Here is a 13,868-nt window from a genome sequence, read left to right as displayed (position 1 = left end):
CTTTGATGAAGCCATGTTCACTAAGGTTTAAAAAAGAATGAGCATGAGGTGAGCATTGCAAGCCTGAGGAAAAACCTGGTTAATGTGAAGCTCAGCATCACAGAGGGTCTGACAACAGTTTTGGCACATCACTGTTAAGGGACTGGTTTGGGTTGGAAAGGACCTGAAAGGTGATCCAATCCCAGCCCTCTGCCATAGGCAGGGACATCTTCCACCAGGTGTTCCAAGCCCCATCCAACCTGGCCTTGGATGCTTCCAGGGATGGGGCAGCCTCAGCTCCTCTGGGCAACCTGTGCCAGGGCCTCCCCACCCTCACAGGGAAGAATTCCTTCCCAATATCCCACCTTAACCCTGCCCTCTGTCACTTTGAAGACATTTCCCCTTGTCCTGTCCCTCCAGGCCCTTCGGGATAGTCTCTCTCCATCTTTCTTGTCAGCTCCCTTCAGGTCCTGGAAGGCCACAATTAGGTCACCTGAAAACCAAAATGTCCTTATTATTTCAGAGTCCAACATGAAGTTTGTGTTGATTCAACTGGAGAACAGCACTGAGTTTGCACAAGTGTTTGTGGGGTTGCTCGTGCTCGCTGCATCAGGACGGTGCTGCAGGAACTGTCTGCACCTAAATTAGCTGCTGTTAGCACAGTTTTCCAGCACCTACCCCCCCCTATTCCCATGTGGTTGTGTGTACCTTTCCTTAATGTAAGCAGGTGCCTTGGGAACATTTCCAGTTCCTCTATTTAGACTTAACTCTGTTCTTTCCCCATTTTTCTGACAGTGGTTAAAGAAGTGGATCAAGAAGTGTGACGATGACAGTGAAACTTCTAATTGGATTGCAGCCAACACAAAGGTGAGGGGGGTTCTCATGTTTTATATATAGATTTTTATATAGATATATCAAGCAAATTCCTCTGCACTAGGATTTTTTTTCTGTTCCATGTTAAGAGCAAGCCTTAAAATGTACAGTACACTGAAGTGCTCTTGTTTGAAGAGCAAACAGGTGAGTTCCTTCAGGTTCAGCGGCCTTTGCTCTCGGAAGAAAGAGTTAATTGGAGAGCCAAAGCTCGAGATTTAAGTGTTTGGGCTCCTGTCTGGCACCAGTGGCTTCCCTAAGCAAGCCTGTGCCTCGCTCCATGTGTGCAACACGTTCCCACCACCCGTGCTGGGTTTGCTGGGATCACTTACATCTGCCTCTGAATCCTGGGGGTTGGCCTGCGGAGTGCTTCATTTCCACTGGGCAACATTCCAGGTCCAGACTGGCAGAACAGCTGGTTGAGATTTTATTATGTAAATGTCTTCATCGTAGTTAGCCCAACTTTGCCTGAAACTTCAGGGTTTGATAATTTTGGGATGAATAAAAGCCAGGGTTGGCGTGGTGGTGAGGAAACAAAAGCAGCAGATGCCCTGGGGGGTGAGGATCAAGCCTGGGCTCCTGGCTGGAGCCTAAGGGTAGAGGAAGGTGGGGAGGAGTGAGGAAATGGCTGCTTTGTTTTCTTAGCTCTGTTGTGTAACTGGTTAATGGCATTGTTTGCAGCAGCCTCGCTGCTTTCTGGGGCTGCCTGCCTGGTTTTCATTGAACTGGAATGTTGCATTATGGTGAAAGAGAAACACCCATCCTGCAGTTTGAATCGGGCTGGAATTGGGCAGTGTCCTGTGGGCTGAGGGCTCTGTGTCCCTGCTTGGAGCCTGCACATTGTCAACAAAGGGAATTTGCCTTTGTCTGAGCGTGTCCTATCGTGGCTCGAGAACTGAACTAGATTTGGTCAGAGTTTGTTGGTCTTCAGGTCCTGTTCCTATTAAACCTGAGGAAGAGCAGCCAATAGCTTGGAAGAGGCTGAGTGTAAGCACTGCTAGCCTTGGGGATCAAATATTTGGGACACTGGAACAGTCACAGCCATATTTTGCTTGTTGAAGGCCTCAGGATCTGTTGCTGCCCTGCAGGGGGGAGGATCTTGGAGTTTCCCATCTTGTACCTGACCCTGCCTTGGGAATAATAAGATTTTTTGGGAGGGCAACACCCATCGGGAGGGTGGCATCTGGCACCAGCCCAGCTTCTGGTAGTTCCTGGAGTCTGGTGTGAGCAGCAAGGCTGCTGTCCTAGGACAGCACTGTCTCAACTACTTCCTCTAATATCTTCCAAGACACTCCTACATGGAAATACTTTGGAGTGCAGGCTGCAACGGGGAGGAAAAACCAACTGTCCTGGTGTCTTGTGCTATGCATATCCATTGAGTTAACTGAAGGACAATGTGACAGTTCCTCTCTCTGAACTGACGCTGGATTTGGTTGAGGGGAAAGTTGGCAGGAAGAGTAACCCACCCCTCGTGCTGATCTCTGCCCTCTGGGGGCAGCAGGGTGGGGAAGGTGGGAATCTCACCCTCTGGCTGCTGGGACATGTGCCATGGGGGCTTCACAGCTCCTGGAGAACGGGATGGGCCCAGAGCCCCCCAGCCAGCACCTCCTCCTGCCTCAGTTCCTGCTGGGCCTTGGCCAGAGCCACGGAGAAACCCAAGGGTGTGTCTGAGAGGAGCACAGTTCCTCCTGGAAGCAAAGGAAAAGCCTGTCCTGCTGTAGCATGAGTGATAGGCTGGGATGGGAACTGCACAGTTGGAGCATGCATCCATCCGTCCTTTCTCTCTCTCTGTACTTTTCCTAGCAGGAAAACAGGGCAGTCATGCTCGTCGAGGCAGGTCTTGTGCCTGCACAGCTGTTGGCTTCAGGGACTGAGAGTCAGAGCCCAAAGTCTGCGTTGAATTTCTTCATTTTGAAGAACGTAGAAAGGAATCAGGTACCATCAGATGCGAAAATCCCCATTTTCAGTGGGAAAAACTCTCCAAGTGATTCACTTGTGACTACGGGCTCCGTTGCTGTTTCTTGCTTTTGGAAAGGGCTTTCTGGAGCCATCCAGGCGTGAGGCTGAGCTGCAGCCCTGTCCCATGTGGGCTCCAGTCAGGAAAGGACACTTCCTGTTGTACGAAGATGAAGGTGTAAGAGACAAATACCAATCCTCTGGAATGTGGGCTTGAAATCTGGCTAATCCTTTGCAACGGGAGAATGTGAGATACATTTGTTCCGGCTTGTCCTGAGGGACAGAATGGGAAAAGAAAATTAGGCAATTGTTGTGTGAGAGAATAGAAAAGTGAAACCCAGCTGAATTGGGTTCTGTTCCCAAACTGGAATGATGTGATGCATTTTTGGATGAATTATGTAGAATGGTCTGAATGAAAAACGAGGAGATTTGAGTAGTGAGTTCTGTGGTTTCCGATATAATTTTTTTATCCTTTTGCATTCATTTACTTGCACTTAGGAGACCTAAATTCCTTCTACAAAAGATACAGCCCTTGCAGCAGTGTGCTGGAGTAGATGGCTTTTTTCTTAAAAGAAGCTACTTTCACATGAGTTCAGCTTAACTAAATTAATTTAAAGTTGAGATAAGGCAGTGCAAGTTCTTTATCAAGCCTGTAGTTCTCAGTCTTCTTGAAGAACAGGGTTGAATAATCCAAGGATTTGCACATTTCTTTCTTTTTCAGTTTGTTGGACAAAGTTGGTTCTTCAGTAGTTCCTTTCTTGAGTTAAACTAGGCAGGTTTCAGATATTTGGGAATAAAGAAACCACAAAGATCCATTACTTCTGTTGAGTGGACTTTCAAAGGAGTGAAAACTAGAGAAAACTTGGATTTGTGCATTTATTTTGGGCTCTGAAGATGTATCAAGACTGGCTGAAAGTAGCCTAAAAGGAGGAGGAGGGGAAACTGGTTTCAAACCTGAGTGTCAGCGATGTTAATCTCCCTGCCTCCTGGAATACCAAAGGAAGAAGAACAAAGACTTAACGGGTGCCGGTCTTCACCCAAGGCACTGGGTTTTACTGTTGAATTAAATTGGTGTTAATGGAAGTTGTTCATCTGATACTAAAAATGCCCCAGCCTTGCTGCTCCTGGCACATCCCACCGTCACCTTCTGGGCTAGACAGGGCTTGAACGGCCCGTGTACAAACCAGGCACATTTTCTTCCTCCGAGGAAGCTGTTGGCCCTTTTCTCCTCTGAGCGAGATAAAATGGCACAAGCCCAGTTCTCTCCCTTTTCAGGTCACTTTTTAATGTCTGAACACACGCTCCCTCTGTATTTTCTGGAAATCCTACACTTGTTCTGAGGCGTGGAAGTTCTGGCAGCACTCGCAATCCTCCCCAGCACTGAACTGTGCTCCTTCATTTCTCACCGTGCCGGGGTGTGAACGGCGTCTTTCCAAAGGTGTCCAAGTGCCATCTTTTCCTCTCGGATGAGCTGGTGTTTCAAATCTGCTTAAAAAAGCTTTTCTCCGTGACTCTAGGTGTTGTCAGGGTGTACTACTTTGTGCTAACCTTAATTAAGTTCAGCATTTTGGGGTTTTGTTAAAAAGCATTAAGAAATCCTTGTGGTGTTTGGGGATTCTTTTCCTTCAGGACAGGTTATAGGTGATGGTGTCGCTGTGAACTTGGCTGGGAGGCTGATGTCTGTCAGTGGGAGTTCTGGAGAGGGCTGATCTCTTTCACCTGCCCCGAAATAAGAAGTATGTTTCTATTTAGCCTCCTGTTCATGAAACAGCAGCTGAGGTTTATGGTGGTTTTTCTACGACAGAATCAGGATTGTTCTCCTTTGCCAGGTTTGCCCAGGCTTTTGTTTCCAAGCACAGCATGAAATTGTTTGGGTGGAACAATGTAAATGAGGTCACTTCTGCGTCCTGGTATGACTGATAACATGCAGAATACTCTGCAGGTTTAGTAACTTGATTTGCTGGCTGTTATGTTGCTGTGTAGCCATAATTCTCAGGAAGATCTTCCTTCCCTATCCTCCTTAATATATAAATCTCTCCCACTTGTTGTGTTGGTGGCTTGAGTAGCTACGATTTTTTTTTTTCTACTGGTGTTCAGCATTTTTTTGGTGTGTGCATTTCCTGGCTTTAATTTTTAATCATATTCAACTTCTACACTTTTACACAGCTTTGTGGGTCTGTACTGTGTCACCTCTCTTGCTTGTGCTTTGCTTGACAGGAGCATAAAGGCTTGGAGAGGATGGCATTCCCTGTGAGAAAAGGGCTATAATTAGATCACAGAATCACGGAGTGGTTTGGGTTGGAAGGGAACTTGAAGCTCATCTCGTTCCACTCCTTGCCATCATGGGCAGGGACACCTTCCATTATCTCAAGTTGCTCCAAGTCCCATCCCACCTGTCCTTGAACACCTCCAAGGATGGGGCAGCCACAGCTGCTCTGGCCAACCTGTGCCAGGGCCTCCCCACCCTCCCAGCCAACAATTCCTTCCCACTATCCCATCTAACCCTGCCCTTTGGCAGTGGGAAGCCATTCCCCCTTCTCCTGTCCTTCCAGGCCCTTGTCCCAAGTCCCTCTCCAGCTCTCTTGGAGCCCCTTTAGGCACTGAAAGGGTCTTTTTGTCCTAGTTTGCATCCCAGAGCTTGAAGCCCTAAGGGTACCCTGGAAAGCCAGGAGGGCAGAACTTGTGTGCTCCTGATTGAGCCTCGCTGGGGGTGAGGTGGCCCCACAGCCTCGTGGTGTGGACGTGCCCCATGGCACCTCTCTAGCCTGGCAGGTCCTCCCTGGAACTGTTCCTCCCTGTGTTCCAGCTGTGGGATTTTGCTGAGCAGGAGGGATCACAGCAGCTGTTTGGATTAGACGTCGGCACCTCGTCAGATGGGACGTGTCTGGAAGAGCTGCTCTGAAAACCACCCATGGCTCTGTGTCCTGAGGCCATCGTGGTGTGACGGGGGGCAGTGCCACTGTCTGTACCTGTTAGCCACAGGCACCCTGGCTGAGGAGCATATGGAGCAGGGATCCTCTCAGCTGGGAAGGATGTTGTTGGGATAAAGCTGAATCTGAGTCTTGACTTGTTGGTGCAGGATTGGCAGAGGGAGGAGGGCTGCCTGGGAAAAGAAAATAGGTGTGCACTGGGTGCTCTGATCAAAGCAGATACTGTTTTGACTGTGAAGTTCACAGAACTGCAGTGACTAATTGGGAAAAAGCTTCCCTGGCTGAGTGTCCATCCTGTGGAGAGTCCTAGGGGACAGCTCAGTGTTGTGCCCCTGAGAGGGCCAGCACAGGAGCTACTGTGCTTCACTTACTCTGTACTACAGTTACTCAGTTTGTAGGACAAACACAGGTGACCAGGAGGAGGCAGGCCTGGAAAAACCCCCTTTGTGTGCTTGGCTGCTGCTTGAACCCTTTGGTTTGGTGTGTAAATTCTCCTGCCCCTGACAGTACAAACAGGCAAACTCTGTGGAAAAGCAGCAATAGTTGGGACACTCGGAGTGGATGAACAAGAACCTCTTGGATTGTGTCCAGTGCAAAAGTAGCAGTTCTTAAGTGATTGTGTGTGCTGGTTTCTCCCTTTACTGAGAGTTTCTCTGAATGCCAGCGTAGGAACTGGTTGCTCTGATCAGCAAAGATGTGCTCCAAGCTTGGGAGGGGGTGTTTTTCAAGCTTCTGACCCAAAAGCTGCAGCTGAATTTACAGGTGTGTGTATTACCTGTTTGGATATATTTGTTACTGCCTTGTAGTTCAAAACTGGCTTCTGCAAAAACTCCATGAAGGCTGGTGTGGTTGTGGGATGAGCTGATCTGGCCTAAAATGGTTTTATTTTTGGCGTTTTTTCCTCTACACTTGCTGCTTCCTTGATTTGTTGATTTCTAAGCTCATCAAGACTGTGATATTGGTGTTATAAAAAATCCCAGACTGTTCCCCAGATATTTCCCAGTGCACTGCTGCTCTTTGAGATCCTCACATTTGTCAAAGGCCTCTCACCCGAAAGGGAAACCCTGTGTGAGCTTTTGTGGAAAAGTCTTCAGTGAGGTGTCACATGAAGGGGAAAAAAGGGACCTGATGGGAAACGCGGAAACACCTCAGGAGGAGAAGTGTCTTTTTAGCTGACAGCAGGTTCTTTGAAGCACACTAGATTCTTGCTGCATGTTTTCAGATCCTTTCTGGATGGCATTTTACAGCTGCAGGTGTCTCGGATCGGTAACAGCATGATACCAGCTCAGTCTGAGCGTGGCGTGGACCAGACACTTGGTGGTGAGGAAAGCCAGACGCTTCCCTGGGCTGTTCCAGACCACCACTGCTGCTGGGATGTTGGGGAAGGTCATGGAGTGACCCATCCAGTGTACCACTGTGAGAGCAGCCGAGATAAAATGTGTTATTCCTTATTTTTTGCTATCTAGCTGCTCCAGTTTTGGAAGTATTTTAAGGCCTGACTCGGAAGAGGATCTTGATGTTCAAAGGGAAGAATTAAATCATGTATTTCACTTGATGTGCTCTCTCTTGCTGCCATGGGAACCCTTCCAAGCTGCCAGGCTGTTGTGGGTCCCATGCTTGCCCTGCTAATGGTGCTCTCTGTCCTGTGGACAGGAATGCCCGAAATGCCACGTCACCATCGAGAAGGACGGGGGCTGCAACCACATGGTCTGTCGGAACCAGAACTGCAAGGCGGAGTTCTGCTGGGTGTGTCTGGGCCCCTGGGAGCCCCACGGATCTGCCTGGTGAGTTCGGGAGCGTGCCTTGCTGGAGGGCGAGGAGGTCGTGGTGCCAACGGCATGGATTTGGACTGAAATCTCTGGAATCGGTGTCCCCGTTACAGGTACAACTGTAATCGCTACAATGAGGATGATGCAAAGGCAGCAAGGGATGCACAGGAGGTGAGTCCATAACCTTTGGTGATGAGGGAGATCACCAGCCTTGTGGTTGTGCTTTCTGTAAACCTCCACAGCTGCTCGGAAGAAATTCATGGATTTGGGCACAAATCTAAGGGACAGTTAAAGTCTTTCAGCGCTAGGATAGGGATGGCTTTGCTGGTATGTGCTGCCTCTGTACATCCACAGCACACAAGTTGAACCACGCCTGTGGTGTTCCTTTTTTACAGCTGATCTGTCAGTGTGAAGAAAATAAGATTAATGAGAGTGTATTGAGTCATCTTGGTTCTCTTGCACTATTTAGCACACGGTGCCTTTCCCTGCTCTATAATCAACCTAAGGTTGCCCTCTTAACACGAGCACAGTAATTGTTTAATTAGAATTCTTCATCAGCAAAAAAAAAATAAAATCATCTTCTCACTGTTTGCCATGGCTCTGAAAGCGTTTGAGGGCTGTACCTCGAATCGAGAGGCTGAAACACAAACATGGTCAGGCTTTAGCAGCATGACTGTAATTACTTCCAAGGCTGGGAGTGAGGATGTCAGAGCTGTGCTAGGAAGTCCCCTGTGCCAGTGAGACGGGGACTGGGCTGTCACCTCCAGTGTCGGGGTCAGCGAGTCGCACGGATTCGTCTGGTCAACGTGAGGAAAGGAAACTCCTTGGGAAAGGAAGCCCAGTGTGTGGGTCAGGAAGAGCCTGGTGAAGGGTTTACTTCTCTTGCGGCCATTACTTTGTTTTAACTATTTGTTTTCTTTCTCCCTAATGGGAATTAACACAGCGATCCCGAGCAGCCCTGCAGAGGTACCTGTTCTACTGCAACCGCTACATGAACCACATGCAGAGCCTGCGCTTCGAGCACAAGCTCTACGCTCAGGTGAAGCAGAAGATGGAGGAGATGCAGCAGCACAACATGTCGTGGATCGAGGTGCAGTTCCTGAAGAAAGCAGTCGACGTCCTCTGCCAGTGTCGTGCCACACTCATGTACACTTACGTCTTTGCCTTCTACCTCAAAAAGAATAATCAGTCCATTATCTTTGAGGTAGGAGAAAATGGGGTTGTCAGGGGTTCAGATTGCAAAGCTAAGGAAATAGAGACTTGGAGACATCTTGGCCCCACTTTTACCAAATTGAGTCTGTGTTAATATTCTCTGGAACAGAATATTGTGTAGGACTGTCTGCTGGAGGAATCACAGAATCACGAAGCCGTGGCTGCCCTGGAAGTGTCCAAGGCCAGGTTGGACAGGGCTTGGAGCAACCTGGTCTAATGGAAGGTGTCCCTGCCTGTGGCAGGGGATGCAATAAGATGAGCTTTAAGCTCCCTTCCAACACAGATAATTCTGTGATTCGTGATATCTAATCCCACTTTTTATTTCTGTACTGATTTCAGTTGTGCTGAAGAAAAAAATATTATATATTTTATATATAAATATATATATATACATTTAGCCCACCCAAATACTGTTTTTCTTTTGTCTTTGCAGAATAACCAAGCAGACTTAGAGAATGCTACAGAGGTGCTTTCTGGGTACCTGGAGCGAGATATATCCCAAGATTCGCTGCAAGACATAAAGCAGAAAGTACAGGATAAGTACAGGTTTGTGCTGGGATACTCCTCTCTCTCAAAGCTGCCCAAATGTTGCCATCCCCTGTGACAGGTAGTGGCCTGAGCACTTGCCAAGATACAGTTTTCTCCAGAGCCACATCCCTGGGAAGCTGTTTGCTGTTGGCCTTGTGCCATCCGCTGGGATCAGCAACCAGTCCCTGGGCATCTGGGAGCAGCAGCAGCAGCAGGAGCCTGCCCAGCCCCCCAGTCCTCATGGAGAAGCCTCACACGGAGGCTGGCAGTGTGTTTTTGTGCCCCTGCTGGGACCAGCTCCCAGGGGAGGTGACAGCCTGGGGAGAGGCTCCCAGCTCAGCCTTCCATCTGCTCCACAGACCAGGAGCTGGAAGATCCAAGCCCGGAATGGAAAAAATCCTGTGACCAGAAGCAATGGCTGTTCATGCACAGAAGGAGCGTGTGGGAATGGCCAGGACCAGGGTGGGATCTGCACAGCGAGGGCCAAAGAACAAGGAGTGACTTTGTTGTTCCAAGCTGCCAGCTTTGGCCTGGGATGAGTTGCCAGCAGGGAGCAATCAGCTCTTTTAATCATCTGCAGGGTCTGTTTGTGCAAAATGGTGTAGAAAAGCTGTCCCTAAGGTGGAGGGGGGGGTGGGAGCAGCCTGTCCAGCTGAGGAGGGGAGCAGGGGACTGGGGGCCAGGTGACACAGATGCCAGGGCTTTGTGCAGTCCCTGGGGAATCACTTCTGCACAGTGGAAAAGTACAAAGCTGAAAATGCGGATGAGTCACAGGATTATGGCTTTCGTTTCTGAGGCATTTTGCCAAAGTCACTGAATTTGTTATGCCTGGCTTAGGGGGAAGAAAAAATCCAAAGCAGGGTGAGCCGTGGTGACTAATGGACTGCGGGGAGTGGAAGGAGCTGTTAAGCTTTGGTGGGCCTGTGGCCCATCCTGCTCAAATCATCCAGCTCCAGCTGTGCTGCCAAAGACTTACCTGACCTCCTTATTGGAGACATTTTGTAATTTACCCTTTAAGGCCACCATTAAGTTGGTATTTCAGATCAAGCTGCTTGTTCACTTCAGTCCTCTGAACCTGGATGCTCTTCTAGGGATGAAATGAAAACCTAATATAGCCTGGAAACAGTATCCCAAACCTGCCTTCACTTTTCTGGGAAGAAAGTATTCATCTGTCAAGCCTGTGCAGGTCCCTCATTAACTAGTTCAGTCATGTCTTAATCATGTCCTGCACCGTGTTCTTTGATGCAAGACTGGGAGCAGGATGTCATCGAGGTGGGTTTAAAGAGCCCTGGGAAGCTGCAGGAACTGCCCTGTGGGCTGGTTTGGTTTCAGCTGTTGGATCTCTTTGCTTGCAAAGACATTTCTAGAAAACAGGATTAACACCCCTCCCTCCCCCCAGCAGAAAAATAACTAAAGTTGGGAAGGCAGAAATTGTGTGTGTTTGCCATCACATGCTCCCGAAAATCAATGGGACTTTGTATACGAGGGTTTATGTTGCAACAGCTGACAGCAGTGAGGAGAGCCAGGACTGGTTTATTGGGATAAATCCATCAGTGTGAGCAGATACTGAGCGGTAGGTGAGGAATCCCCACCAGGTGTTAGCCTGTGTGTGATCAGGGGTAGCTCCCTGCTGGGAGATGTGTGACCTGAGGGATGTGTGACCAGTGCTGAGCAGTTGGGGTTCCCAGCAGCAGAGCCCCTCGGATGCATCCTGACCCAGGAACCTGCCTGGAAACTGAACCACACAATTCCCAGCAGGAACTGGCAATTGGTCAGTTGGCTCCTGGGTTCCAGGTTCTCTCCTTAGAGCCTGAGTGCTTCCAGACCAGCCCCACAGCTGCACCCGGGCCCTTGGGAACTCTCCCTGAGAGTTGGTGTGTCCCCCACATCCCTAAAGGTGCTGCAGACTTTTGGATCACTGCTGGAAGGGGTTGAATCCGGAAACACCTGCTACTCATTTAGAATTTGCTCTTGGAACCCAAATTCTTTAAATGTTTCTCTGCTTTTTATCTTTTTAGTTGGCTGTGAGAGCCTTTGCTATGTTCTATGATACCCCTTTTCCTCAGTGTCAGTGATCCTGGTAGGACTGGGCCAGACTCTGGGATCAGTTTTATGTGCAGCTTTGTCTCAGTGACTGCAGGTGGGAGGACCCTGAGGGTGTGGTGTCTGTCTGAGAGCCACGTGTAGGGATGTGAGGTGAGCCCTGCTCTCCAGGCAGACCAGTGACCCTTTGCACTGCTTCCATCTCCACTGGGAAATAAAACCATGTCAGCACTCCTGCGGTTTTCATCATGGAATGGTTTGGATGTAAGGGACCTTGAGGACTATCCAGGACCCCCTGCTGTGGGCAGGGACACCTTCCACTAGACCAGGTTGCTCCAAGCCCCATCCAACCTGGCCTTGAGCACTTCCAGACGGTTTTTCCAAGCTAATTCCTGCGTTTTTGTTGTCCTGATGGGGCTCAGAGCAGGCACCAGCCCACGTTTGAGGAGAGCTCATCCCATTCTGGGTGTCAGCACAAACCACAGCAGCTGGCTCCTTTTCCAGTTATTCCTGGAGGCTTCCCAGCTGCAGGGACTGTGGGGACACTTTTATCTGGAAAACTCCCAATTTACATACTGGTTTTCCAGCGAGGGACCTGGAGCTGAGTGACTGAGTCTTAATTAGGGCTGTTAACGGACTGCAAGTACAAAATCCCTCCTCGGGGGAGCTCCCTTTTAGGAAGCAAGGCGTGATGTAGGTTTGGATTGGCTGGTCCCAGGGATGCTCCGTGATTCCTAACCCGCCTTTTCCACGCTGTCCCTGTTCCCTGCAGATACTGCGAGAGCCGACGGAGGGTTTTGTTGCAGCACGTGCATGAAGGCTACGAGAAGGACCTGTGGGAGTACATCGAGGACTGAGCCCGGCCCCGCAGGAACGAACTCTGAACCCTTTCTCATCTTAGAGTGCTCATGCAATTCCAATAAAACCCACCCAGGGCGCTGCTCCGCCTCTTACACCGCTGGTCTGTAGTACCGGGATTCTGTTTTGTTAACAGAAAAAATTAAGTAAATTATATTGTAATAAAAAAAAAAAAAAGGTAGATAAACCATTGTACAACAGTATTCTAGGCGGCCAAGAGTGTGACAGACGCACTAAAAACCCTCCAACTTTAACTTGTAACGTAGCTTCATCCTCCAAGCCGACTCCTTTTTCTTTTCTCTCTTTCTTTTCCTGTGTGTAGTACAGATGAAACTTTAAACCAGTTTCTTGACACTGCTTTTCATGTCCAAACCAGCCATTTTGATGGACTTTGGCAAGGGGGGATGGCTCTCCCGCCCCCCTCCTCCTCTCTGCCACCCAAGTACACGGATGAATGTGGATTATTGGCTCGTCGTAAAGAGGATTTTTGGGAAGGGGAGGAGGGGGGTACACAGCAAGGAAAAAAAAAAAAACAACCTTTGTATATGACTTTTAAAACAAAAAGAGGACAACACAGTATTTTTCAAAGTTGTATATAGCGCATATGCATGGACAAAGAGCAAGCGTGGCACGTGTTTGCATAATGTTTAATTACAAAAAAATATTTATTCTTTAAAAATCTTCAAGATTATGTCTATTTGCTGTGCATTTTCTTTCAGTTTGATTCTTTTGTTTGGTTTTGTTCTTTTTTTTTTCCCTGGGCTGGGGTGGGGGAAGCGTGTGCTGGTGTAGTGAATATATCTATATATTTTTTTTTTTCTGGAAGGCTTTTAACAGAGCAGTTGGGTTTCTCCTCTTATCCTGCAGTTCCTTTCTGTCCAGGGCCTCCCCCGGGCCTGTGTGTGTATCCATTGCTGGCGACGGACGCGGCCCCTCGCAGCTCCTGGAGCTCTGGGTCAGGATGCTTTGCCTTTTTTCTTGTTTTATTTTTTGGCCCCAGATCTTTTCCTGCCCAAATCCAACTCTCTGTTCCCACCTGTGCACGCAGGACACGTGCTCTGAACCCAGAGGAGGAGTGTGTGTGTGTGTTTAGAGGTTTATTTGGACAAGGAGGGGTGTTTGGCACCGCTTCTCCAAAGGCTTCCGGCGAGATTTCGGCTGTGGATCTCCTCTCCCTCCCCCTTTCATCTGTCAAATGGACCCTTCCTTGCTGTTTTAATTTTCACTTACATTATAACGAGTCGTAACATTGAAAAGGAAACCTGATGGAATTGTCTTTGTGTTTGTTTTGGGCTCAATCACTGGGCATCCTGTCCTGGCAACTATTTAACACTCCATCTAGTGCAGTAGAAGCTGAAATCAGCGGAGTATTTTTCAATTAAAAGGGGAAAGAACTAATGAGTTTAGCTACTGAGTCCATTTTTATGATTTCTGTAACAAGAGCTATGTTAAAGTAAACAATTGGTGGTGGTTTTATTAAATTTACTCCTGTATAGGAATTCCTCCTGTGGTATTTTTCGCCAGGCAAGTGTCCTCCCAGCCTTCTGGCTCTCTGCAGCTTCCAGGGGGATCAAAGGTGTGAAGGGGTCAAATAAAAAAGGCAGATCCCAGGCAGGGCTAGAACATGGAATGCTGCTTCCAGCTGACATCAGTCACATGGGCTCCCTCACCGACACTACTGATGTTCCAGGGATGTAGTTTTATCCCTTTGTACCGGCTTTTG

The 13,868-nt window shown here is 48.6% G+C and overlaps 1 protein-coding gene across 1 annotated transcript in view; it reads left to right on the top strand.

Moving 5' to 3' along the window:
- The window catches only part of ARIH1 (ariadne RBR E3 ubiquitin protein ligase 1), a 51,714-nt gene extending 38,171 nt beyond the window's left edge, over nucleotides 1-13,543 (top strand). Inside the window, exons 9-14 of the mRNA XM_050309334.1 lie at nucleotides 775-846; nucleotides 7,389-7,519; nucleotides 7,618-7,675; nucleotides 8,448-8,708; nucleotides 9,150-9,262; nucleotides 12,060-13,543. Of these exons, the coding sequence (XP_050165291.1) occupies nucleotides 775-846; nucleotides 7,389-7,519; nucleotides 7,618-7,675; nucleotides 8,448-8,708; nucleotides 9,150-9,262; nucleotides 12,060-12,144 (720 nt within the window). The 3' untranslated portion in view covers nucleotides 12,145-13,543. The remainder of the gene's footprint in view (nucleotides 1-774; nucleotides 847-7,388; nucleotides 7,520-7,617; nucleotides 7,676-8,447; nucleotides 8,709-9,149; nucleotides 9,263-12,059) is intronic.
- The last annotated feature ends 325 nt before the right edge of the window (nucleotides 13,544-13,868 follow it).

Source organism: Myiozetetes cayanensis, unplaced genomic scaffold, assembly GCF_022539395.1.
Source record: "Myiozetetes cayanensis isolate MyiCay16 unplaced genomic scaffold, myiCay2020 scf14, whole genome shotgun sequence".
Classification (NCBI taxonomy): domain Eukaryota; kingdom Metazoa; phylum Chordata; class Aves; order Passeriformes; family Tyrannidae; genus Myiozetetes; species Myiozetetes cayanensis.
The sequence above is the reverse complement of the archived record's forward strand: the minus strand, read 5'-3'. Positions and strand labels throughout refer to the sequence as shown.